Source organism: Pezoporus flaviventris, unplaced genomic scaffold (genome assembly GCF_033815535.1).
Source record: "Pezoporus flaviventris isolate CSIRO_AGI_PZ_B2104156 unplaced genomic scaffold, CSIRO_AGI_Pfla_v1 ptg000043l, whole genome shotgun sequence".
NCBI classification, from domain to species: Eukaryota; Metazoa; Chordata; class Aves; order Psittaciformes; family Psittacidae; genus Pezoporus; species Pezoporus flaviventris.
In genome coordinates, this window is record NW_026892591.1 from 310128 (window position 1) to 336304 (window position 26177).

The following is a 26177-nucleotide window of genomic DNA, read 5'->3' on the forward strand; positions in this document are numbered from 1 at the left end:
GGACGTGATACCGGGCACCCCGTGCCCTTTGTTAGCACCGCACCAGCGAGCTCCTCCTTAAAGGACCCTCCTCATCCCCTCGCAATGAGCAGCACCGGGGGCACCATCACCCCTACAACCCCCCCTTTTCCCCTCTCAACCCCCAGCATCCAGACCCCCCCCTTCCCCCGCTCTCTGTACCCCATGTGTGTCCCCGTCCCCCCCCCCCCCCCGCTCCATTTTGGGGTGCCCCGCCTCAGCTCCCCGCTGTCCGCCAGGGGGCGCCGCAGTGCGCGTCTTTGTGGCGCGGCGGCGGCGGCGCTGGCGGCGGGGCCGTTCCCAGCCGCTGCTTTGCCCCCCCCCCCTCCCGCCCGCCGCCGGGGCATGGCCAGACTCACCGGGGGCGAGGCGAGGAGGCAGCCGCCGCCGCCGCTCCCAGCGCCGCAGCCGCCGCCGCCGCCGCCGCTCCGAGCCTCCCCCATGAGCAGCAGCGGCGGCGCGGAGCCCCCCCCGCAGCCCGACAGCATGAAGGACCTGGATGCCATCAAGCTCTTCGTGGGGCAGATCCCGCGCAACCTGGAGGAGAAGGACCTGAAGCCGCTCTTCGAGCAGTTCGGCAAGATCTACGAGCTCACCGTGCTCAAGGACCGCTACACCGGCATGCACAAGGGTGAGCCCGGCCCCGCGGCAAGCACAAAGGGCGATGGGTACCGGCGGCACCCCCCCCCCCCCCCCCCCCCTCCGCCATGCATCCCCTGCCCCGCATCCGCATCCTCCCCGCGGGCACCCGGGGCCGTGACATCGGTGTTTGGGGGGGGATGCAGCCGCCCTCCGCCGCGCTGCGCTCCCGATGCTGCTAACAAAGGGTGTCGGTGTGGGGCTGCGGTGGCCGGTGGCGTTGCGGGGGGCGGGGGGACGACGACGACGACAACGGGACACCTCGGTGCGAGGTCGGGATGCGGGAGGGGCCTTTCTGTGATGGGAATGGTTTGGTGATGCTGGGAAGTTTGGGGAGGCTCGGTTGGCTGGGAGGGAAGCTGTCAGGGGCAAGGCCAGGTTGGACACAGGGGCTTGGAGCAAGCTGCTCCAGTGGAAGGGGTCCCTGCCCGTGGCAGGGGTTGGAGCTGGAGGAGCTTTAAGGTCCCTTCGACCCAAACCATTCCATGGGTTGTTGTGTTTTGGGATATCAGCACCCTTCTGCGGAGCTGCTCGAGCCCATCAGAGCAGGTGCTTGGGATCTTGTGATCCTCACGGCCCCAGCCATGACTGGGAATTCCTGAAGCCTGTTTGCTGTGCGAGCTCAGAGAGGGATCCCAGCCCTACTCCATGGCACGGTGATCCCTGCTCCATGACACAACAGCCACCACTCCATCCCTGCTCCATGGCATGGCAATCCCTTATTCATGGCACAGCGATCCCTGCTCTATGGCACAGTGATCCCTGCTCCATGGCATAGCAGCCCCTGCTCCATCCCAGCTCCATGGCACAGCAATCCCTGCTCCACGGCACAGTGATCCCTGCTCCATGGCACAGAGATCTCTGCTCCATGGTACAACAGCCCCCGCTCCATCCCTGCTCCATGGCATGGCAATCCCTTATCCATGGCAGAACGATCCCTGCTCCATGGCAGAATGATCCCTGCTCCATGGCTCAGTGACCCCAGCTCCATGGCACAGAGATCCCCGCTCCATGGCACAGAGATCCCCGCTCCATGGCACAGAGATCCCCGCTCCATGGCACAGAGATCCCCGCTCCATGGCACAGAGATCCCCGCTCCATGGCACAGAGATCCCCGCTCCATGGCACAGAGATCCCCGCTCCATGGCACAGAGATCCCCGCTCCATGGCACAGCAGCCCCTGCTCCATAGCATAGCGATCCCTGCTCCATATCACAGTGATGCCTGCTCCATGGCACAGCAATCCCTGCTCCATGGCAGAATTATCCCTGCTCCATGGCAGAATGATCCCTGCTCCATGGAACAGCGATCCCCGCTCCATGGCACAGCGATCCCTGCTCCATGGCTCAGCGATCCCTGCTCCATGGCATGGTGATCCCTGCTCCATGGCACAGCGATCCCTGCTCCATGGCTCAGCGATCCCTGCTCCATGGCATGGTGATCCCTGCTCCATGGCACAGCAATCCCTGCTCCATGGCTCAGCGATCCCTGCTCCATGGCACAGCGATCCCTGCTCCATGGCTCAGCGATCCCTGCTCCATGGCACAGCGATCCCAGCTCCATGGCACAGTGATCCCTGCTCCATGGCACACACAGGCCGAGCCCGCAGGAGCCTCCTGTCAGCCCCAGCCTGGGCCTCTGTACCCTGAGCCTATTCCCGATGGACTCCTGTGCTGGTGCACACTGGAGGGAACGTGAGTTCCATCAGTGCTGGTGCCTCTGGATGCAGGTGCAGAGGGCAGGGAGGAAGAGCCGGGGGTGCCGTGGCCACTTGGGCCGGTCCCCAATGGAGAGCAAAGGGGACAACCCAAAACTAAGTTTGGTTGCAAGCAAAAGGCCAAATCCAGCGCCAGCACCAAAGGAAAACCCCTCCTTGAAGCCTGGGCTTGGGTTTCATGTGGGAATTGTGTCTGGTTGGCACTTGGGAACCAAACTGCCATGTGCTGGCGGGGGGGGGGCTGCATCCAAACCTGCCACCATCTCCGTGGTTCCAATCCCATCCAGGAGGACATGGGCTGGAGGCAAGAGGTGATTGCACATTTCATTGCAGTTGACACATTAGAGCGTGTGGTCCGAGGTCAGGTTCCAGGCAGGGACCTGCCTCTTAGCTATGGGAATGAGAGGAGGTAAGCCCTGGTGTTAGCCACACCGAGGTGACATCAGCTGGATGCTAAATGCAGGATTCCTGCAGGAAAACGAAGCTCTCCCTTTGGTGGTGATGCTTTGGAGCGGGTGCAGGGGTCGGGCAGGGGCTGGTGCTGCTCTGCCCTTGCCCACAAAAGCCTGTTGAGATGTGGGGGTTCTTCTGGTGGCTCCTGTGCGGTTCCCTCTGCCCCTCCCTGCCTTGTTTTGGACCCAATGAAAGGGATTCCTTTCACTTTCTTACGTGTAGACCCTCCATCTGCTTTGGGAATAAGCACTATTCCCCCTCCAAAGAAGCCATTCCTCCATGAGGATGGATTATAGGGATAGCCCCATGGTCCAGCCAAGCCTGTCCCCAGCCTTCCCCTCCCATCTCCCAGTGCCGCCTGCGTTGCTTTAGGCTCTGTGCAAGGCCAACCTTGTGAGGAGCTCCCGTCAGCATCCTCAGAGCTGCCCCCAGCACCCATGGCAGCCCGGAGCAGTGTAAAGGATTGGGCACATCAGGATCCCTGCGCTCCCTCCTGCGCCACGCCGGAGCCATGATCTTCCCGGGGCAGATTCCCTTCTCTGTCCCCGTGTTCCCTGAGCTGCAGCGAAATCCAATTGACAGCTCACATGCAGCTTCCATCTGCCTTTGCCTTTGCTTTCCCTGAGCAGGGAGAAGCAGTCGGGTGAGGAGGCAGCGCTTGCTGGTACAGCCCAGCGGCTCCACGCAGCTCCGTGTGGAGCTGAGCATCTGCCTCTGCCCCCCGGGGAGGATGGCAGGGGCCTGCGGTGGGCAGGCAGAGCCCATCTCAGAGCGATGCTGAGGGAGGGATGGATTCAGCCACGAGCACCGTTACGAAACGGGGCTGTTGGAGCCTGACGGCTCCTGTCTCAGCACCCTGACTGCTGGTGCTTGGTCCTGTTCCAGCCTCCCCATATTATTCATGAGGCGGTTTCTCTCTCGCTGTTAATCACCGCTCCATTTGCATGTTAATGGCAGTGTTTGTCTTACAGCTGATAGCTTCATGGGAGGGACGGGGAGGCGTTGGAAGAGGCGCGCTCGGAGCGGGTCGCAGGAGGCCGAGCAGGGAGGATCCAGTGGAAATTTTTGGCCTCTCTGTTCCAGATTGGGTTTGAAGGCAGCTCCTCCGCAGGCGTCAGCGGCGCTCTCCTGGGTTTCCATGGTAGGGAAGGTGGGGAGAGGCTGGGCTCTTGAGGTGCTAAACTGAACGGCAGGGAGAGGAGCAGCATCTCCTGTGGAGGAGCATCCGCACGGGGACACAGGGGTGGCTTCTCCAGAGGACAAGGAGGCAGCGCCAGCCCCTCTGATGGGTTTTGGCTCAGGCTTGTAGATAAGCTCCTGGCTGCCTCCGTGCTTCTCCTGCTTCCTCAAGGCTGCTGATGTCTGGAGTAACGTTTAGGAGCTGAAGGGGCTGTAAATCCCGGAGTTAATGTGTGATTTGTAGAGAGGATAAGGTACAGGATATATATACACATATATATATATATGTATATAACTGCAGTCTCTTCTATGTGGAGCTAGGCTGAGTTCTGCTTACAGGCAGCTGGAAGCCCTCCTGGAGCCAGTGGGAGCAGGGTGATGTCACCCAGTGCTGTGCAGACATAGAGGTTCTTTTGGGATCCTTGGCAGAATGATGCTGGCACTAAGTCATGGTCACATTTAACACCTCATCTTAACAGAATGGTATGAGAATGGCACAGGAGTCAGGATGGGGATGGCACAGGAGTCAGGATGGGGATGGCACAGGAGTCAGGATGAGAATGGCACAGGAGTCAGGATGGGGATGGCACAGGAGTCAGGATGGGGATGGCACAGGAGTCAGGATTGGGATGGCACAGGAGTCAGGATTGGGATGGCACAGGAGTCAGGATGGGGATGGCACAGGAGTCAGGATGAGAATGGCACAGGAGTCAGGATGGGGATGGCACAGGAGTCAGGATGGGGATGGCACAGGAGTCAGGATGAGAATGGCACAGGAGTCAGGATGGGGATGGCACAGGAGTCAGGATGGGGATGGCACAGGAGTCAGGATGGGGATGGCACAGGAGTCAGGATGGGGATGGCACAGGAGTCAGGATGGGGATGGCACAGGAGTCAGAATCAGAGTGGCACAGAGACGGTGCTCTGGGCGCTGTCATCATCCCTCCTTTCTGTGTGGGCCTGATGGGTGCTGGGAACCCTGAGCACCCTTTAACCCCACATCCCATGTCTCAGCAGTTGGCGTGCTGGAGATGCCCCAAAGGACGTGACCCTGTCCCCCTGAGCTTGCTGTTAACTGAAGCAGGAAATACAGCAGGGAGAGCGATGGGTCCCTTTGCACCTCTGTGGGCATCTCCTCATCCTTGAGTGCATCCCTCGGTACCTGCCTCAGGCTCAAAGCTTTAGGACCCTGAAGAGCCCGTGGACGCCGTGGTGAGCAGAGTCCCATCTCGGCATGGAAACGCTTCCTAGAGCTGGGAAAACGTGGCTTTCCTTGAGCCTCCGTAGGCTTCAGGCATGTGGGTGAAGGCAGGGGCCAAAGGGGAGACTGTGGCAAACCCGGGGCTTCTCTGGCTGCGTCCTGAGGAGCAGCTGAAGAGTTTGGCTTGCGAGAGGCAGCGATGGATGCTCAGTGACAAGCTGAAGGGACGTGTCCTGCTCTGCGTGGGATGTGAAATGCCACTGCGGAAGGAGGGGGATGCGGGAGGGGGGCTTTGCCCATACTCATCCGAAGGAGCTCAAGTGATGGAGCTCCAGGCACGTCCCTGGGGAGATCATTCCACACTCCAATAAATCTCTCTCTGCTAGGAAATGTTTCTTGATCACCAGCCAAATTGTGCCTTTGCTCAGTTTCGTCTCATTACTTTTAGCATCGGAGCACCCGAAGACGATCCCTTCTCCTCCTGGAGGGGCTGCGATGCCTCCCCCTTCCCATGGGCTCCAGCGCTAGGCTGAGGTGCTGAGGCAGGTCTCAGGATCTGGCCTTTCCCATGGGCTTTGCATCCTGCTCCTTCCAGGATGCGCCATGCGTTGCTGGTCCCTGGATTTCCCTTGTCATGTGTATGTCTATTTGTGTCTGTGCACGCTGTAGGGGTGGATGTGTGGCACTGAAGCCTCTCTCTTCCTGTAGCTTTCCATGATGCCATGAGTGTGGATCATGGAGCTTTCATAGCAGCCTGAAATCCCAGGTGCTTTTCCTCGTTCCCTTTCGTGCCTTTGGTATCAGTAATCATTCTGGTCATGGCATCTCCTCTGGTCCCTGTGGGTTGGGCTGTTTCTCCCACAGGCAATGGTGGCTGTGTTTCACTCTCCCGTCGTTCCTCACCCCTTTCCAACCTCATTGGTTCCCTGGGACCTTTCTCCATGACTTTTACAGGCCTTGGATGGGGCCTCAGGTTGTTTCTTTGTCAATGGAGTCACCTCCCCTTCGTCACCCCCCTGGTACCAAAGCACAAAGGGGTGTCCTGGGCACTTCTCTGTACCTGAGCAGGAACATGGGGCTGGAGTTCTGCTGGAGCAGGGCAGCACCTGCAGTTACAGAACCATGGAATGGCTTGGGTTAGAAGGGACCTTAAAGCTCCTCCAGCTCCAACCCCTGCCACAGCTTCTCTGGGCACCCTGTGCCAGCGCCTCAGCACCCTCTCAGGGAAGAGCTTCTGCCTAAGAGCTCATCTCAGTCTCCCCTTGGGCAGGTTCAAGCCATTCCCCTTGGCCTGGCCCTGCATCCCTTGTCCCAAGCCCCTCTCTGGGTGCTTCGGTCATCACCAGAGCGTTGTGTTGATGTGCATCTGCACCTCCCTAACCTCACCCTTGCTGTCCCCACCACAGGCTGCGCCTTCCTCACCTACTGCGCCAGAGACTCTGCCATCAAAGCCCAGACAGCGCTGCACGAGCAGAAGACTTTGCCAGGGGTAAGTCCCAGGGGATTGCACCCCCGTGCCATGGGCAGGGAGGGGGGGGAGCATTGGGAGAGTTGGGGCAGGGAAGTGCCTCAGATGGATGCTCCTGCTTGCACAGGTTTGGGGCTTAGAACAGGGATGCGGGAACCAGAGCCTCCCAGAGCTGCTGCTCTGGGCTCCACCTCGCCAAGCCTGCCCCATGGTAACTCCAGCCAAGCCTCCTGGGTTTCTGTGCTGTGACTCCGGTGCTGGGGCTGAGCTGGGTGAGCTTCTCAGAAGGAATCAAAGCACGTTTAAACGGGAGAGATGCGGGTTGGATGTAAGGGAGAAGCTCTTCCTTGTGCCCAGGGTGCCCAGAGGAGCTGTGGCTGCCCCATCCCTGGCAGTGTTCAAGGGCAGGTTGGACACAGGGGCTTGGAGCAAGCTGCTCCAGTGGAAGGGGTCCCTGCCCGTGGCAGGGGTTGGGGCTGGAGGAGCTTTAAGGTCCCTTCCAACCCAACCCATTCCATGACTCTATGCCTTGGCACATCTCATTGTTTGGAAGAGCAATGGCTTTATATAGGTTAGACCAAGACTGCTGAGCAAGCTCCTGCATCCTCCTCACCCTATGGCTGGTGCTGGGAGCAGAGCGTGCCAGGGATCGGAGGCACTGTGGAACGGGTCCCTCCTCCAGGGAAGTGCTCGGGATCGCTGCTCTTCCCATGGTGATGTGATGGGAGAGCTTGGCCTGGGCAAGTTCCTCAGGGCTGAGGGGGTTGATCCAGCTCCTTGGAAGCATTTATGTGGAGGTGAGGAGGCGGCCGAGCTGGTACTTATAGACAGAAGCTCACAGGAGGCCCCATGTGCTCAAGGCAAGAGGATAATTAATGTAAACCCGGCTCTCCGGAGAGGGGTTGGGAATTCTTACCCATAACATTCCCTCTTTAACCCACACAGGTCTGGAGAGCTCCCCTCCCCTCGCCACACGCAAGCATCCTTTCCCCCTCGTGTTTCCCTGTGCTCCTGGGCCTCTGTTTGCATGGGAGGGCTGGCAAATGCCCCTAACTCAATGGGATCTTTGGTGCTCTGGGTTATCCCAGGGCAGCAAAGGGGGAGTGAAGATAATCAGGTGCTCAAGTGCTGTTTGAGGTCATTTTGTGTGAGGGTTTTCAGGCTAAAGCCATGGAGTAGACGTGTGGCCAGGGCAGGTTGGACAGCAAGAGCTGGAGATGGACAAGTCTCCATGCAGGGGATGCAGAGGGACTCCGTGTTGTCTGTGTGAGGTTTGGTGGGTTCAAAGCTCAGGTTTGGGCAGGAATTGGTTGTGTTCTTCACTGTTGATGCTCTCGCTCACAGGGTGCAGCAGGGATAGGAGTTAAAGCAGCAGTTTTGTCTGTGATGTGGTGATCTAAAGGCTCTTCATGGCAAGGGAGGTGTAAGAAGCGGCTTGGGAACAGTGAGGAGCCTGTGCTACCCCAGTGCTTCCCAACCTGTTGGTTTGGAGGCAGCTCATGGGCAATGGGGTGTAATTAAGCTCTGGGGTGAAGCTGCAGATGAGCTGCATTTGGAGCTGTTTCCAGGCTGGCAATGGAGCACTGCATCACGTCTGGTTTCCCTTTGGGAAGTCCTTCCATGAGCCAGGAGGTGGGATGCTGCCAGAGGGGAACAGATCTGCTTCCTGATGCGCCTGTGCTTGGACACGGGCTGGGTGACCTGGTGTAGCTTGAAGCCCTGTTTTCCTAGCCCAGTTTGCTTGTGACTGTGTAGTATCACCCATCCCTCGACCCCACTGGTCCCAAGGGAGCATGCTGTGATCCAGGTAACTGGTTTGGGGAACAGAGCCATGGAATTTCCTCTCTGTTCACATCCTGATCATCTCCTGCTGAGCTCTGTGGCAAAGCCTCTCACCAGAAGCATCACGAGGACCCTAGTGCAGGACAGAGCACAGGGTGTGCTGGACCACACAGCACATGGGCTGTGGTTGACTTTGGGTTCATTTGAACCTCTTCACCATCTCCTTATTGCACCCAGCAGTAGCAGGAAGAAAGTTGAAGGCATCAGTGTAGGGTGAGACAAACTCATCTGAATGCATGCCCACGCATCAGGCATGGAAGGGAGCTTGGTGATGGTGCAGAGCACCCTCAGATGCCACAGGAACCTTCCTTTGGTCTCCCTGCAGTGGTTGGTGCCAACAGTTCATGAACCTGACCACAAGCAGATGGGTTTCTTAGTGTAGACTTGGGATTTGGTAAGGGCAGAGCCATGGAGATGCTCTGGTGGGGTTTCCAATGGGTCCTTAGGCTGGGAGCAGGACTTTGAGAGCCCCTCCAGGTCTGTCACTGGGTGAGCCTGTGCCCACAGAGGGCAAGGAGGGACGGAGCTTCCTTTGCACAAAGTCCATCCCCAGGGAGCTCCCAGAGGGGCTGATCCCAGCCTGGCCCCCTCATCCCTGCCCTTCCCAGCACTTCCTGCCTGGGTGCTGTTTCCTGGTGCTCCCTGGGGAGCCGTACCATTAAATCTGACTGCGTTTGGGCTGCAAAGACTCAACAGGGATGGAAGAGCAGGGTAGAACCCGGCATCCTTTGTGGCCTGGGGAGAGACACAGGGAGAGGCTGCCCAGCAGAGGGAAAACCTTTGGAGCTGGGAAGCAGAGAGGGAATGAAGCCCTTTGGCTTCCTCCTCCAGCCAGTGCAGTGCTTCCCTGGCGCACTCCTCCTTGGCTGCGAGGATATGGGAGCTCCATGAGCCTTTGATTCCTGATTGTGCCTTCCCTTTGGTGCCTTCCAAAGGGAAGCAGTGGGGTTATTAATGGGGTTATTAATGGCCCGCAGGGAGCACACCCCACGCCGCAGCCCCGCGCCGAGTGGAAGCGGAGGGAGCAGCTTCCCCAGCTCTTGCTTTGTGGCGCTTCTCGTTTGCAGCCAGACAGTTGCAGATGACATCAAATTGCTCCTGGAGAAGAAGGGGAAGGAGAGCAGAGGGAGGAAGTGGAAGGGGAGGGGGTGGAGGCTGAAAGGAGCCGTTCTGCTGGCAAGGTGCAGCTCCAGGTTTGTTTCTGTGCCGAACAAAAGGGGCTGGCTGAAAGGTGGGCAGGAGAGTGGCAGGAATTGGTACTGATCCCCACGGAGGATATGGGCAGTGATGGGGGGGGGACACGACTAAAAGCAGCTCCATCAAGGGGAGAACTCATGGATGCAGCGATGGTTTGGGAACGCAGGGCCATGGGGATGGAAAAGTACAGAGAGCAGCAGCGTTCGAGTGGAGAGAGGCGCTGGGAATGCACCAGGGCTTGAGATGCTGCAGCGCTCGTGTTGATGGCACAGGGATTGATGCAGAGCTTGGGCAGGGATATTCCCATGGGCAGGAGGAAGGGGTCAGCCTGGGCCATCCACCAGGATCCACATCCAGGGGAATGTGGGTAACTGGGAGTGGTTGGTCAAAGCATCTCATTCCCCCCCTCCCTTCTCTGTTGTAGCTGCTGTGAAGCCAACCTGGACCACTATTCCTGCTAGCTTCTTCCCATGAAGATGGGAAGGATGTTCCCATCTTCCCGTGAGGATGCTGCAGCTGGCAAAGCTGGGAGACGTGCTGAGGAGTGGGCTGGAATGTTTGGGTAGGGAGGAAGCTGGCTCCAGTTGTTCAGGTTTGAGGTGGCCTCTGTGCTTTGAACCCTTGGGCAGGCTGGAGAAGTGATTCCCGAGTCCATCCTGCAGGTTGTGGTGGGATGTGGACACAGATCCCACAGCAGTTGATGTTGGAAGAGGCCTCTGGGCTCTCTGCTCAAAGCAGGGCTACAGCAGATCACCAAGGACCTTCTCCAGTGGAGTTATAACTATCTCCAAGGAGATCCCACCATCATTCCAGCCCTTTTCCAGGCTGGAAGTGCCCCAGAGCGAAATGGTTGCTCCAAAATCAGCCATAACATTGGATGTTCAGCCCAGAGCAGAGGCAGCTCCGGGGGTGCTCCTGGTGGCAGCAGGATCGGGCCTGTTCCCAATGGATTTTCCCATGGGCACGTCATTACTGAGGAGGTTTTGCACTGCTCGGACTCTTAACGGTTGCCATAGGAACTAGTGCAGCGGGAATTGCGTGTGTGCAGCGGGAATTGCGTGTGTGCGGCGGGAATTGCGTGTGTGCAGCCATGGAATTGCGTGTGTGCAGCGGGAATTGCGTGTGTGCAGCGGGAATTGCGTGTGTGCAGCGGGAATTGCGTGTGCGCAGCCATGGAATTGCGTGTGTGCAGTGGGAATTGCGTGTGTGCAGCGGGAATTGCGTGTGTGCAGCCATGGAATTGCGTGTGTGCAGCGGGAATTGCATGTGTGCAGCCATGGAATTGCGTGTGTGCAGCGGGAATTGCGTGTGTGCAGCCATGAAATTACATGTGTGCAGCGGGAATTGCGTGTGTGCAGCGGGAATTGCGTGTGTGCAGCCATGGAATTGCGTGTGTGCAGCAGGAATTGCATGTGTGCAGCCATGGAATTGCGTGTGTGCAGCAGGAATTGCATGTATGCAGCCATGGAATTGTGTGTGTGCAGCGGGAATTGCGTGTGTGCAGCAGGAATTGCATGTATGCAGCCATGGAATTGTGTGTGTGCAGCGGGAATTGCGTGTGTGCAGCGGGAATTGCGTGTGTGCAGCCATGGAATTGTGTGTGTGCAGCAGGAATTGCATGTGTGCAGCCATGGAATTGCATGTGTGCAGCAGGAATTACATGTGTGCAGCCATGGAATTGCATGTGTGCAGCCATGGAATTGCGTGTGTGCAGCCATGGAATTGCATGTGTGCAGCCATGGAATTGCGTGTGTGCAGCGGGAATTGCGTGTGTGCAGCCATGAAATTACATGTGTGCAGCGGGAATTGCGTGTGTGCAGCGGGAATTGCGTGTGTGCAGCCATGGAATTGCGTGTGTGCAGCAGGAATTGCATGTGTGCAGCCATGGAATTGCGTGTGTGCAGCAGGAATTGCATGTATGCAGCCATGGAATTGTGTGTGTGCAGCGGGAATTGCGTGTGTGCAGCAGGAATTGCATGTATGCAGCCATGGAATTGTGTGTGTGCAGCGGGAATTGCGTGTGTGCAGCGGGAATTGCGTGTGTGCAGCCATGGAATTGTGTGTGTGCAGCAGGAATTGCATGTGTGCAGCCATGGAATTGCATGTGTGCAGCAGGAATTACATGTGTGCAGCCATGGAATTGCATGTGTGCAGCCATGGAATTGCGTGTGTGCAGCCATGGAATTGCATGTGTGCAGCCATGGAATTGCGTGTGTGCAGCCATGGAATTGCGTGTGTGCAGCAGGAATTGCGTGTGTGCAGCCATGGAATTGCGTGTGTGCAGCGGGAATTGAGTGTGTGCAGCGGGAATTGCGTGTGTGCAGCCATGGAATTGTGTGTGTGCAGTGGGAATTGCATGTGTGCAGCCATGGAATTGTGTGTGTGCAGCCATGGAATTGCGTGTGTGCAGCGGGAATTGCGTGTGTGCAGCCATGGAATTGCGTGTGTGCAGCGGGAATTGCGTGTGTGCAGCGGGAATTGCATGTGTGCAGCCATGGAATTGCGTGTGTGCAGCCATGGAATTGCATGTGTGCAGCCATGGAATTGCGTGTGTGCAGCGGGAATTGAGTGTGTGCAGCGGGAATTGCATGTGTGCAGCCATGGAATTGCGTGTGTGCAGCGGGAATTGCATGTGTGCAGCCATGGAATTGCGTGTGTGCAGCCATGGAATTGCTTGTGTGCAGCCATGGAATTGTGTTTGGACTCTGCACTTCAGGTGCTGCTGCCACAGGTTCCCACAGGACCTTCCTCACCACACCCCCCCCTTCCTCCTGGAGCAGCACTCCTGGTTATCCTTGTCTCCTTTATAATGGGATGGGATGGGATGGGATGGGATGGGATGGGATGGGATGGGATGGGATGGGATGGGGTGAGCCCAGGAGGAGCTGGGCCAGGATGGTGCTGGGTGGGAATGTTGCAGCTTTCCTGGCTCAGGGATGGGTGGAGAGATGGATGGAGGGATGAACAGATGAATGGATGGGTGGATGGAGGGATGGATGGATGAATAGACAGATGGATGGGTGGGTGGATGAATAGGTGGATGGAGGGATGGATGCATGGATGGGTGGATGGATGCGTGGATGGGTGGATGGATGCATGGATGGGTGGGTGGATGAATAGGTGGATGGATGGGATGGACATGTGGATAGACGGGTGGGTGGATGGATGCGTGGATGGGTGGGTGGATGAATAGGTGGATGGATGGATGGACGCGTGGATGGATGGGGGAGTGGGTGGATGGATGAGTGGATAGATGGTGGATGGATGGGTGGAGGGATGGATGGATGGATGAATAGGTGAATGGATGGGTGGACGCATGGATGGATGGGTGAGTGGGTGGATGAATGGTTGGATGGATGGGTGGCTGGCTGGCTGGCTGGATGGATGGGTGGAGGGATGGATGGGTGGAGGGATGGATGGGTGGATGGATGGATGGATGGATGGATGGATGGATGGATGGATGGATGGGTGGAGGGATGGATGGATGGATGGATGGATGGATGGATGGATGGATGGATGGATGGATGGATGGATGGGTGGAGGGATGGATGGGTGGAGGGATGGATGGGTGGATGGATGGATGGATGGATGGGTGGAGGGATGGATGGATGGATGGATGGATGGATGGATGGATGGATGGATGGGTGGAGGGATGGATGGGTGGATGGATGGATGGATGGATGGATGGGTGGAGGGATGGATGGGTGGATGATGGTTCTGGGTACACTGAGATGTCAATGGAAAGGTGCAGCAGGACACCTGAATGCTGAGACTGGCACCAACCCAGCGTCATTCCCAGCCAGGAATGGCATCCAAAGGAGCCAGGCAGCAGTTGGGTTGATGTGCTTGGCACACCTAGAGCTGGGGTTTGAACTGGCCACAAGAGGACCAGCCCCAACCTGCAGAGCCTGAGCGCCCAGGACCTTCTCAAAGGCCTTGGGTACCTTTTGGTTCCTGGATGAGGCAGAATCATGCACAGGCTGTGGGTGCCCGATGGGGTGCTCTCCCAGGTACAGGCTATGGATGCCCCGTGGGGTGCCCTGCCCCACATGTGCAGGTTTGGGGGGGGGGTGGGGGGGACAGCCCTGGCTCTGTGCCCCATAGGCAGGCTGTGGGGCAGGGAAGGGGATGGACAGATGGGGAAGGGGGGGGGACACCCCCCCAGAGATCATATCGAAATGTCTCTTTTGTGCAGAGCGCAGGGAATGCCCCCAAGAGCTGGTTGCCGTGGCAACCACAAATGTCAGGTTCCATGTGGTGAATAACCGTTTCCATGGCAACCCCTCCTTTATCCGAGGTGCTGGGAGCGGGATGACAGCCCTGCTGGGGGAGGGGACCGGGACATGGCCCCAGGTACCAGCCCCCCCCCCCCCCCCGCCTCCCCCATCCTTCCCCTCTCCTTGCCCCAAGCCCTCAGCACCCCCGGGTGGGCGCCTGCTCACGGAGGGGAGGATGCTCTGGGCTCCGCAGCATCCCTCCCTCCTTCCCTATGGATTTGCTGCTCCTAGAAGCCAAGAGCCGGCTCCATGCCTCCATCTCTTTCCCCATCTGTTTAGCTTAATCCTGGTTTTGCATCCCAGGCAGACACAAAGCTATTGCTCAAGGCTCAGGAGCAGGGAGGAAGGAGGAGGGCAGATGCCCCTCAAGGCTCCATAACCAAGCCCTCTCCTCCCAGTTCACATCAGGGCTGATGCTGGGACACAGGGACACCACCAGCTTCCAAACTGCTGGAGCCCGGGAGCAGGAAGAGCTTCCAGGCATAGTCTCACCTTTGGCCACCCTCACAGGCTCCAGCTCCTGCCCAGGAGCTGCTTCCCTGGAGCATTCCTTTGCCTCTTGCTGTGGCCGAGCTTTATTCCTGGTGGCATCTCCAGGCAAAGCAGCTGAGCAGGGAAAAGCAGGAAGCAGTTTCCACCTGGGAAGCCTGAAATCCACCTGGTCCCTCCTGGTGCCTCCCTCCCGTGCCCGGTGATGGGAAGGGGCACAAGGGCCAGGCTCTAACCCTCTGCTTTTCTCTCTCCTCGCAGATGGCGCGTCCCATCCAGGTGAAACCGGCCGACAGCGAGAGCCGTGGAGGTAGTTGTCATCTCTCCTTGGTCCTCCCTTGTGCTCGGGTCCTGGCCTTGCCTTTGGGGGCAGGCATTGGTTTAGGGATAGGTTTATGATGGGGATCCTCCAGCTTGGCAACTGCCCCGCTGCTGCCTCCGTCTCTGCTCAGCCTCAGCCCCGTCGTGCTGCAGAGGCCCAAGTGATGCTGCAGAAGTCGGGCTGCGATGGGGAAATGGTGTGTGAAGGGGAAGGATGCTGAGTCCCGAGGTGAAGGTGCCATCGGGCTGCGGGGACCAGCGTGGTTAAAGCAGTGGGTGCCAGGTGGTCCAGAGCTGGAAGTCTGGGAGCAGGAGCATCTCTGTTAATGCAGTGGGGAGCTCACAGCAGCTCAGACGCCTCCTCCCTTGGAGACAGGTTGCAGCTCCAGCCCTTCCAGGTGGATGAGCTCATTCTGCTGCTTTCCCTTGTCTTACCAACGCGTTCCTTTCCTCTCCACCCCTGCGTCTGCCTCTCCATGCCTCCAAAAGGAGTTCACTGGGGAGAACTGATGGGGATGGCTCGGCCCGTGGGGCAGCACATCCTGGGCAGCTTTGGAGAGCTTTGGCTTTAAATGTTAGGGGGCTTCCTTCCAAGCAGTTTGTTGTCATTCCCAGTTATTGCGCTGGCAGGAATACGAGCTGTAATATTGGATAGGAATGTGGGTACTTGTGGTTGTGTGAGCCTCTGCCAAAGGGGCTGCAGGAAACCTGGAGAGGGGCTTGGGAAAAGGGATGCAGGGCCAGGCCAAGGGGAATGGCTTGAACCTGCCCGAGGGGAGACTGAGCTGAGCTCTTAGGCAGAAGCTCTTCCCTGGGAGGGTGCTGAGGCGCTGGCACAGGGTGCCCAGAGAAGCTGTGGCTGCCCCATCCCTGGCAGTGCTCAAGGCCAGGTTGGACACAGGGGCTTGGAGCAAGCTGCTCCAGTGGAAGGGGTCCCTGCCCGTGGCACTGGAGGAGCTTTAAGGTCCTTTCCAACCCAACCCAGGCTGGGATTCGATTTGGCCTTTAAAAGACACACGAGGCCATGGATTCGAGCCACTTCCAGTGCTAGAAACCAGGAGACTGGGCAAGAGCTTCAGATGTGGCCCCGGGGACCCTCTCTCTGCGGGGGACAGAGGGGAACGTGCGTGGCACCAACACGTGGTGCCCCACGAGAGCTGCTCCGGGGCGGGGGGGAGCAGGGATGTAGGGCAGCTCCTGCAGCATCTGCATGGGGCGAGGATGGGGGGGGGGGTGTTGGACCGCATTGTCCTGCTCTTCCCACCTGCTCCCCAAGGGCCTGGAGGCAGCGCCTGGCTCTGGCTCAGCGTGGCACCGCGGGGCATGCACGGGACCAGCAGCATCCCCGCTTGGGATGCATCCTCTGAGGCAGGGAAGGATGCAGGAAGGGGCTTTGGCAGCGGTGTGGATGCGCAGCGCTGCCCTCCCTCCCCGCCGCAGCTCCGAGACCTGTTGTTTTCCAGGTCACTGCACTCTCCCACAGCAGCTTCCCGGCGATGCTCCCTGACGTGCGTCACATCGCATCGCGTTCCTTGGAAGCAGCCCCCTTCGCTGCTGTCACGGGCAATGAGGAATCCTCTGTCACTGCTCCTGCCCCGACGCGATGGCTCCTGGGGGTCACCCCACACGTGTTTTGGAGGGGGGGGGTGTCTCTGTAGCTGGGGTTTAACACTGGGATGCTCTCAAAGGGGCTGGTACCCCAAGCTTTGCTGTGTGCTGGGCATGGAGCACCACAGACCAAGCTTCCCAGCTCCACCCTTGGCCATCCCAACAGGACCCGGGTCCTCACTTCTCCCTTCTGATGGAGGAACCCAGAGCTCCGAGTCCTGGATGTGTTGGGCCTTCCAGGCCGTGGAGAGGGGCAGTGGGGACCACGGAGCTGTTGGTTGGCCCTTACCCAACTGCCCTGCATCTGGCTGGTCCTGTGAGGAGGCAAACTGGGACCTGGGACACCAGGATTTGTCCCAGGCAGCTGGGAATGGATGTACTGGTTAGACTGGGGTGGGAAGGTGAGATGCTCGGTTAGGTTGTGGCTGTGGAAGTGGTGATCTTGGGGAGAAGGACAAGGAAGCAGGAGTCCTGGCTTGGTCTGATGCATTTCCTAAGGTCTTCTTGGGTCTTCACATGTTGTTCGATAAGGCCCAGGCAGTTTTTATCACCATTCCCCTTGGATCATCCAAAGGAAAGGATGAATGGAAGGAAATCCATCACCTTTGGTTTTCCTTTGGGGGGAAGCCTCAGGAACCTTCGCAGTGTGAGGAGCTCGGGAGGACCCTTCACACTCACCTCTGGGAGCCAAGAGCCACCCATTCCCATGGCAGACGAGCCTGGATCCTCCTGCTTTGGACTGGAAGCCTCATAGAAGGTTGATGTCTCTGTGTTTGCCCCTAGGGGACAGGAAGCTCTTTGTGGGCATGTTGAACAAGCAGCAGTCCGAGGACGATGTGCTCCGGCTCTTTGAACCCTTTGGGGTCATTGATGAATGTACGGTGCTGCGCGGACCCGATGGGAACAGCAAAGGTGCGAACCCCCCCCCCCCACGTGCTGTGTCCTCGCTCCCATCCGCACGTCACCGGTGCCTCCTTTCCACGGGGACCCCGATTCCCCCTCCCCATCTTCCCGGGAGCCCGTATCCCAGCCCTGCACAGGGAGCTGTAAGGATGGATGGGGCAGGATGGGATGCGGAGGGGCAGGGGCACTGGGAGCCTCTGGGCTCGCTCTGGGGCTGCGGTTTCTGTACCCCCACTGAGGAGGGCATAGGGAATGGGGGGAAGAGGTAACCAAGGGCGGAGGTGGTGGCACCATCCATAGAGTGCGCATCATTGAGACCCTTCCAGGAGAGAGAGGACTTGGGATGAGCCATCCTCTTTGTTCCCTGCCCTCTTGGGGGGGGGATTTCCCCTTGCACGCTGGGGCAGAGGGTCCAGATGGCAGCATCTCCATCACTGCGACCTCGCCGTGCTCTTCGTGTCCCTCTCCAGGCTGTGCTTTCGTCAAGTTCTCCTCGCACACCGAGGCTCAGGCCGCGATCCACGCGCTCCACGGCAGCCAGACCATGCCCGTGAGTATAAGCAAGGCTCCCCCCCATCTGTTCCCACTCCTCTTCCCACCACCCTGGTGCAGGGCTCCACTGCCCAAACCTGCCACAGCTTCTCCCCACAGCTCGTGTGGTTGGGAGGGGTGGGTGCACATCCATGCTCTCACCTTTGCAACCCAGCCTGTGCTAGGCTGGGCTCTGGGTCTGTGTCCTGGTAAAGGCTGGAACAGCAGAGAGCCAAGAACCAGGATGTGAATTGGCCTCGGAGATGGTGACCTGGAGCGAGCAGGGAGCAGTGTGGGCCAGGACCCTGGTGTCTGAGCCCTTCTCTGTAGGCACCTTCTATGGGGGGGAGGGTGTGGAGGCTGCACCATGGCTGCAATGGGACCTGCTCCCTCTCTCAGGCTCTAACCTGGACCTTGCAGGCAGGATGGAGCTGCAGCAGGGGCCACCGCCAGGCCCGCGGTGGGAAGATGCTGCCCGTGCCTCGCACGATGCTCGCGCCTGCCCCAGCAGCGCCCATGGGTGCCCTGTGCTAGCGTGTGCCCACGGAGCGAGGGGCAGGGTGGGAGAGGGGAAGGGTGGATCCCAGGCAGCTCCTGAGCACTTCCACACCAGTGTTTGCTCTTCTGCTCCTCTTCCCACTCCTCTCTGCTGCCTGTCCTGCCCCGTCCGGGCGGCTGCCTCTTGCCTGTCCCTGCCCTCCTGTCCCCCTGGCTCCTGTCTCTGTCTCCTCTCTCTGTGCCTAGGGAGCCTCCTCCAGTCTAGTGGTGAAGTTTGCTGACACAGATAAGGAGAGGACCCTGCGCCGTATGCAGCAAATGGTGGGGCAGCTGGGGATATTCACTCCATCTCTCACCTTGCCGTTCAGCCCATACAGCGCCTATGCGCAGGCTGTGAGTATCCCGCGGGGGATGCGGGGATGGGCAGCGCCACCCACGGGGCTCGGAGCACTGCATGGGGAGCTTCCCAGCTTCCCGGCTTCGGGAATCAGCCTTGAGGCATCCGGACAGGAGAGAGCTGGGACCTGGCTGAGCTTGGGGCAGGCTAAGAGGGAGCCCTGAGGATGCCCGGAGCCCTGGTTCCCGGTGATGCTGGAGTCATCCGGGAGCCGACCCGGGAGCTCTTCCTCTCCTATGGCACCCGTGTGCGTGTGTCCCTTTGGTCCCGGAGCCCTGCGCCCACCTCCTGCTCTTTGTTTCTCTGCTGTCCATGGGGTTTTCCTCTTGCTGGTGTCACTGGGGGGGGGGGATGCAGGATGCTGGAGGGGGGTCAGGGGGCTTGTAGCAGCCTGGTCTCCTCTGGCAAGGCTCTGCTTTGGGCCTCGTGCCTCACATCAGGAGCAGTTGCCATGGATGGTTGAGGGAGGTCCCAAACCCCCCAAGCCCCTGCTCTGCTGTGGGGGAGCATCTTCTGGTGAGTGACACTTTGAGGTCTCTGCTATCAAGGATCAAGCCCATGGGAGGAGGCTCAGGCATCGCTCAAAGCACGAGGGATGCTCCTGGTAAACAGGAGATGCTCTTCCTGAAAGCAGTGTTCCAGGGAAAGCAAACGGAGCTGTTCCTCCCATCCACACGGACACCTCCTTCACCTTCAGTGTGTCCCCCTCCCACCTCCATGGCAGAGAAGGAATCGTTTCTCAGTTGTTGGCTGTTTCCTCTCGAAGCATCCCCCAGTGCCATCATAGTGTGTGGAGAGCATGGAGGAGCAAAGAGCAACACGTGCCTGATGCTCCATTGGTTCCATGGGGAACCAAACCTTGCCCAACGCAGAGCACTTGGCTCTCCTTGGGTAGTGAAGGTGAGAACAGCTACACCAGGCTCCCGGCAGAAGGGGTTAGAGGGGAGAGCCCTTCCTGACCAGGCACCAGCGTGGGCCTTTGGTTTCCACCAGCCCTGTAATGCACAAACAAGCATGGGGGGATCCGCTGTGAGAGGTGCTGCTGTCCTGGCACGTGGGGAAGGAGGCAGGAATGGACCAAGCAGTGATGCTCTGATGGCAGAAGGTACCTTGAGTGTGGTCCAGGCTGTGGAAGGAAGGAGAGCAGCGATGCTTGGTCTTTAGGTCTTCAGAGGCTCCTGCTGCTGCCAAGAAGCCCATCAGGCTCTGCTCCTGCTTCTCTGCATCTTCCTCCTCCTCACCTGTGTCTGTAGATGTGTTGCTTTGTCCCTGATCCTCCACTGCCTTTCCTGCTCTGTGGCTTCATCTTGGCTTTCCCCTCGACCCCAGACCCAGTCTGCCACTGGGTTCTCCTCCTTTTCCTTTTCCTTTCCACTAGTTCTGGTTCTCTCCTCCTTTCTGAGGCACAAACCTCACACCTCATTGCTCCTTCTCCTGTGTTATCCCAGTCTTTGCTCTCTTCCGGATGAGAAATCCTGCCTGCTTCCTTCACAACACACCAACAACTTCCTCTCCCTGTTCCCATGGGATTTGGGGCCTCACCAAGGCAAAGCAGCCCCGGTGCCAGGCCTGGGAAGAAGTTGGGCTTGGGTTGGTTGGTTTCCAGTCGGATGCTTTCCATTTATCTTCACTGCATTTTCCTTTCAAACCGGAAGCAATCCCAAACTTGAGGGGGGTCTGAAGCTCTTTGGAGCTCTTCAAGTCAGGGATTCAAGGGGCAAACAGGAGCTGATGGAGTTTGGAAGGAAAAGCAGGCGGAGGAGTTTCCCAAGTGCTTGCAATGCTCCAGGGTTCCTTGTCTTTCACAAACCAATGAGTCCTAACCCCAACCCACACTTGGTTCACCCCCTTCCCCTTCTGGTTTGTGGTCCATGATGGGCGTTTCGTGGAAGCAATGAGAACAGTCTCAGGATGCCCATTTGGAGCAGGTCCTGCTCCTGGCACCACACGCGCCTTGCTGATGGGAAAGGAAATCAAGATTCCTTTAGGGAATAGGAGCCTGGTTCCTGCCTCCTCCAGAGGGACCATTCCCCTTCCTGAGCTCCCTGTCCCTGCCCTGAACACCACAGGGTTAATGCCCTTTGCTGTCGGAGAAGCCCCTCTCCTCCCGCAGTGTTCGGCTTCCGCAGCGAGGGAGCCAAAGGTTCGGGTGACCACGAGCACCTCGGGCTCCAGCCGCGGGGATGCGGGTGCTGCAGTGGGGTCCACGTGTGCTGCGGGGCACTGGGATGGGGTTGGAGTCAACGTGGGGAGGCTTCGGGCTCTTCTCACCTCTGCAGCTCCCTCAGGCTCTGTTGCCACCCCTCTGAGCATCCACCCCTGGCCCAATAGGACCACAGGGACGTTCTTCCTCCTCCTGCAGGCTCTTTCCTCCTCCCTTCCCTCTGCGCTGTTCTGGAGCTGCCACCCCGCAGGCAGGGACCGCTCCAGTGGCACAACCGTGGCTCGTGGGATGGGGATGAGCTCCATGGGTGTCCCCACACGGAGCCCAGGGTGCTGGTGGCTCTGGGCAGGGCTCTCACTGCCTGCCCCTGCCTTGCAGCTCATGCAGCAGCAGACCACGGTCCTCTCCACCTCTCACGGCAGTTACCTGGGCCCCGGCGTCGCCTTCTCACCGTGCCACATCCAGCAGATCGGCGCCGTCAGCCTCAACGGGCTCCCCGCGGCCCCCATCGCACCCGCATCAGGTGAGGGTGCTCAGCACGGGGGTCCCAAGCCCCCCACGTCCCTCGGGTTGGATGAGGCCGCTCTGGTCCAGCAGCCCCTTGGCCCCAGCGCGTGCAGCATCCTTGTGCGCTGCTGCTGTACCTCTCCCTTTGATAGAGTGAAGAAGGAGCTGCTGGGTTCCTGTTGTTCACCCTCATCTCCCCACCACCACCCCAGCAGGAACAGCAGCAGGGGGATGCCTGTTGGGTTGTCCAGGGCTGTAGCACCCAAAACCTGGGTTAGAACCATCCCATCCCCAAGCTGTGCCAGCAGCCAGGATGATCCCCGCTCCTCACCAGTGCTGCCTGGGATGGCTCCATGCGTGTGTCACCTCCACCTAGAAGGGATGTTGGCTTCATGGAAGGAGGGACCTCATCTCTCATGGGATGTCCTCTTCTTGCTCTGCAGGGCTCCATTCACCGCCGCTCCTGGGAACAGCAGCCATGCCCGGGCTGGTGGCCCCCATTTCCAATGGATTCACTGGAGTGGTGCCATTCCCAAATGGGCATCCGGCGTTGGAAACGGTTTACACCAACGGCCTCGTGCCGTACTCAGGTACATCAGTAACAGAGCCGGGCTGGGAGAGCTGGGTTGGGGCAGCCTGGGGGAGAGAAGGCTCCTGAAGGGGAGACCTGAGAGCAGCTCCAGTGCCTGAAGGGGCTGCAGGAAACCTGGAGAGGGGCTTTGGACAAGGGCCTGTAGGGACAGGCCAAGGGGAATGGCTTGAACCTGCCAAAGCGGAGACTGAGATGAGCTCTTAGGCAGAAGCTCTTCCCTGGGAGGGTGCTGAGGTGCTGGCACAGGGTGCCCAGAGAAGCTGTGGCTGCCCCATCCCTGGCAGTGTTCAAGGCCAGGTTGGACACAGGGGCTTGGAGCAAGCTGCTCCAGTGGAAGGGGTCCCTGCCCGTGGCAGGGGTTGGAGCTGGAGGAGCTTTAAGGTCCCTTCAACCCAAACCATTCCATGGTTCTGTGTTTCTGTGTTCTCTGCAGCCCAGAACCCTTCGGTAGCAGAGACCCTGCACCCGGCCTTCACAGGAGTCCAGCAGTATGCAGGTACCGGCCTCCCTTGCCCCCCTCAGGCCCTCGCCTGCTGGAGCAGGTCCTCAGGTGAAGGGTTTGTTGTGTCTCCAGCCGTGTACCCGACCACCACCGTCACCCCCATTGCCCAGAGCATCCCTCAGCCACCTCCCGTCCTGCAGCAGCAGCAGCGAGAGGGTGAGTGAGGCTCGGGGTGGGAACGTGTGTCCATGGTGGCAGGGGTGGGGGGGGCTTGTGTAGCACAAACCACAGACCCAGCACTAAGCTGTATCCACTCTGATCCTGGAGCTGGGTCATGGAACCAGCCCTGTCTCTGTCAAGGGAAGGGCTCAGAGGATGCTTGTGATACGAAACCTTCCTGAGCTGGATGCTGCCGAGCACCAAGGGGTTGGAGAGCATCAGAACACCCAGCTTGGACTTCATCGCTGTGGGCAGGGCTGGGAGAGGCAGTGCTGGGGTTCTCCTCCAGTGCTGTGCTCCGAGTTGAGTCTTTCCCTATGGGGGGGGGTCTCTGTTTTGTCCCTCCCTGTTGCCCCCCCGCCCCATACCTGCAGGTCCTGAAGGCTGCAACCTCTTCATCTACCATCTCCCTCAGGAGTTTGGAGACAATGAGCTGATGCAGATGTTCCTGCCCTTTGGCAACATCATCTCCTCCAAGGTGTTCATGGATCGTGCCACCAACCAGAGCAAGTGTTTTGGTGAGTGCTGACGCCACCGAGGATGAGGAGGACCCTCATGGCACCAGCAATGCTGTCACTGTCCCCACCTCTGTCCTGTCCCGCAGGCTTTGTCAGCTTTGACAACCCATCCAGTGCCCAGACTGCGATCCAGGCCATGAATGGCTTCCAGATTGGCATGAAACGCTTGAAGGTCCAGTTAAAACGACCCAAGGATGCCACCCATCCCTACTGACGGCAGCGAGCACGCAGGAGGCACTTCTGCAGCACAGGTAACGCTGTGTAAAGCACCCTCGTGGTGTAGCAGCAACCCAGTGCTGGGGGCAGCGAGGTCCTGCTGCTCCCCATAGAGCTGAATGTGGCAACCCAGAAGCTGCAGGTGGGGCTGGTTGAGGCCATCAAGGCTGGCTGGGAGCAGGATGGGTCCAGATGGAGGTGTCTGTGGTCCTAGCGATGCTTTGGTCTCCTCTCTGACCGCTCCCAAAAGCATTGATCTTCCCCAAAAAGGTTTAGAAACCCCAATGGTTTTGTTTCGTTGTACACGTGCCCTGAGGCTGCAGAAGATGCTTTCCAGGGTAAGAAGGGAGGATCCTGGGATCCAGAAGGATCCAGAAGGATCCCAGGCAGGCAAAGGGAATGCGAGACCCTACGGGGGCCAGCAAAGGCTGCTCCAGAGCGGAGCTGCTCCCTCCTGGGCCCCTCTGCTTGGGGTCACCTCACTCCATGGTTAAGGCTGAGCTTTTGCCTCGGTGTCCTCCTAATGTCCCCGTTCCCTCTTTCCCTTTCTCTTCAGGTGAAGGGAAAAGTCCAGAGGAAGAATTTCTGCTTCAGGTTGCTTTACAGAGAGGCCAGTAACTTTCTCAACTCTTTTGCCACCAGCCCCTTTCCCTCCTCTGCTCCCACCTCCCCGTCCTCCTCCCCAAACCTTTGCCATTAAAGAGAAGGCTCAAAGTCTGCCCAGCAGGAAGATTCTTGCCACGACGGACTCGCACATTTGCTGCTCCCGTGGTGCAGAGCAAAGGGACCAGAAACCTGGCAGCCCCCGGGGGGACACGAAGCTTTTCCTCTTGGGGTGGGCCTGGAGAACATGGACCAAGCGTGTCCCTCATCCCTCCTGCCCCGTCTCCCGGCCCCTTTCCCAGAGAAATAGAAATATATATATATACAGCCTCTATTTTTGATGAAAGTGGCTCACAGGACCAAACTTTTCCATTCAGAGACTGACTCCTTGCACGAGGGATTGGAAGTTCAGGGCTTGCCTTTGCGGGGGTCTCCTCCGCCAGCGCTGCTCCTCCTTTGGGAGGCTGTTTGGATGGACATGGAGCGGGAATGTCTCTGCTCGGCTGTAGCAAGAAGCAAGGAGGAAGAGAACTACATACCTCGGGGATTAGGGCACCGCTGCTCGGCTTGAGTCGCTCATCCACCGACCTTAGCACCAGCCTGGTTAGAGGATCTCAAGAGCTCTGACCTTTCCAAGGGCTGCTGCAGACAAAGCTCCTGGGATTTGGTGCCAAAGCCTTTCCCGATGCTCCTGGGGGAGGCTGCGAGCACAGGAACACAGGCCCTTGTCCTGCAGGAACTGCGCTGCCTCTGCACGACGTGCTCGTGGCTCTCTTGAGCAAGGCAAGAGGAGGCAGGGACAGGATCCCACCCGCTGCCTCCCCGTGCGGATGGAACCGGGACAGTTCCCATTCCAGGCACCCCAGGACAGTTTCTCCATGTGGATTTAGCCAGACGCCTCTCCTCTTGCTGTTCCCATCCTGGTTTCTCCCTCCAGGGACAGATCCCATGTTCGCTTCCATAGAAACAGCGACATCCACGGACACTCCGGCACAGACCAACAGCTTGGAGCTGGACTGAGCACCCCCCTGGGGAAAGGGGGTGTCACAATGGACAAGGCCCAACCCTGGACCAACTTCAACCACTCTCGTTCTGTTTCGACCAAACTAAGGAAAGAAAAACCAACAATCCCAACCTTGGGAATGATTAGCTTCACTATTCTAGTTTGATAAGGTACTGAGAACATTCCTCTGTGTGTGTGTGTGTGTGTGTGTGTGTGTGCGTGTGTCTGCGTTCAGGGGGTGGGCTGGGGGGGGGGGGGGGGAAGAAGGGGCGATGCTTGATGCTGAAGTGCGCTATGGGGACATCAGAGACCCTCGAGTCATCCCCTTCCAGCTGCCCTTGTGTTTGTGGCACTGTTTGGACCTTCACCTCTCCCTCGAGAGCTGAGTGGGGCCGTGCGAGGCTCCTGTTCCTCTAGTCCATGTTTACTGATTGTAAATACCATTTTTATACTTAACATCTATTCCGGACGTGATTTGTACAATGGACTTTATTTCTGCTACAAGGAATTTCCTGAGGTTTAAACTGAATCTAATTTTGAACAAAAGAAAAAAAGAAAAAAAAAGGAAAAAAACAAAAAAAGAAAAAAAATACACACACACACACAAAAAAAAAGAAAAAAAAGGACCAACAAGTGCAAAAGTGAGGAATAAAAAGGACTTTTTTGGGCCATCCCGGGCCAAGTGGCTTTCAAAGAGCGTTTCTTCCCTCGCAGTTACTGGTGGGACTGGACGATGTTGCGCTAAAGCTTCGTCAGTGTCAAATTCCTTAACTCTGGTCAAAAACAAAGATCTTAAATTTATTTAATAAAAGTTTTACTTGGTAAAGAACGTCCTGGTCGAGCTGCTCTGAGCTGGGGCTGCCGCGGGGGACACTCAGCAAAGCCCTGCAGGGAGGGAAACGCGGTCACATTCCAAAGCCTTTCATAGGGGAGGGATCGTGGAATCCCAGCTTGGTTTGGGTTGAAGGGACCTTAAAGCTCCTCCAGCCCCAACCCCTGCCACGGGCAGGGACCCCTTCCACTGGAGCAGCTTGCTCCAAGCCCGTGTCCAACCTGGCCTTGAACACTGCCAGGGATGGGACAGCCACAGCTTTGCTGTCCACCAGCCTCATAGGGAAGAACTTCTTCCTTAGCTCCATACTCTACTTTAGGCCTGGGCTTAAAGCACTATTTAG

General features: G+C 58.4%; 1 protein-coding gene across 2 annotated transcripts; it reads left to right on the plus strand.

Moving 5' to 3' along the window:
- Positions 1-340: 340 nt before the first annotated feature.
- On the plus strand, positions 341-24922 carry CELF5 (CUGBP Elav-like family member 5). 2 transcript variants are annotated; one of them, XM_061466700.1, is made up of 13 exons: positions 341-649; positions 6614-6696; positions 14742-14793; positions 17193-17321; positions 17783-17862; positions 18588-18734; positions 21281-21425; positions 21853-21999; positions 22435-22497; positions 22576-22659; positions 23037-23180; positions 23267-23431; positions 23953-24922. In XM_061466700.1, the coding sequence occupies exons 1-12, from the start codon at positions 364-366 to the stop codon at positions 23392-23394; spliced, it is 1488 nt and encodes a 495-aa protein (XP_061322684.1). In that variant the 5' UTR covers positions 341-363; the 3' UTR covers positions 23395-23431; positions 23953-24922. The 2 variants fall into 2 exon arrangements, with proteins under 2 accessions (XP_061322684.1, XP_061322686.1); XM_061466702.1 differs by having other exon boundaries at positions 14742-14790.
- The last annotated feature ends 1255 nt before the right edge of the window (positions 24923-26177 follow it).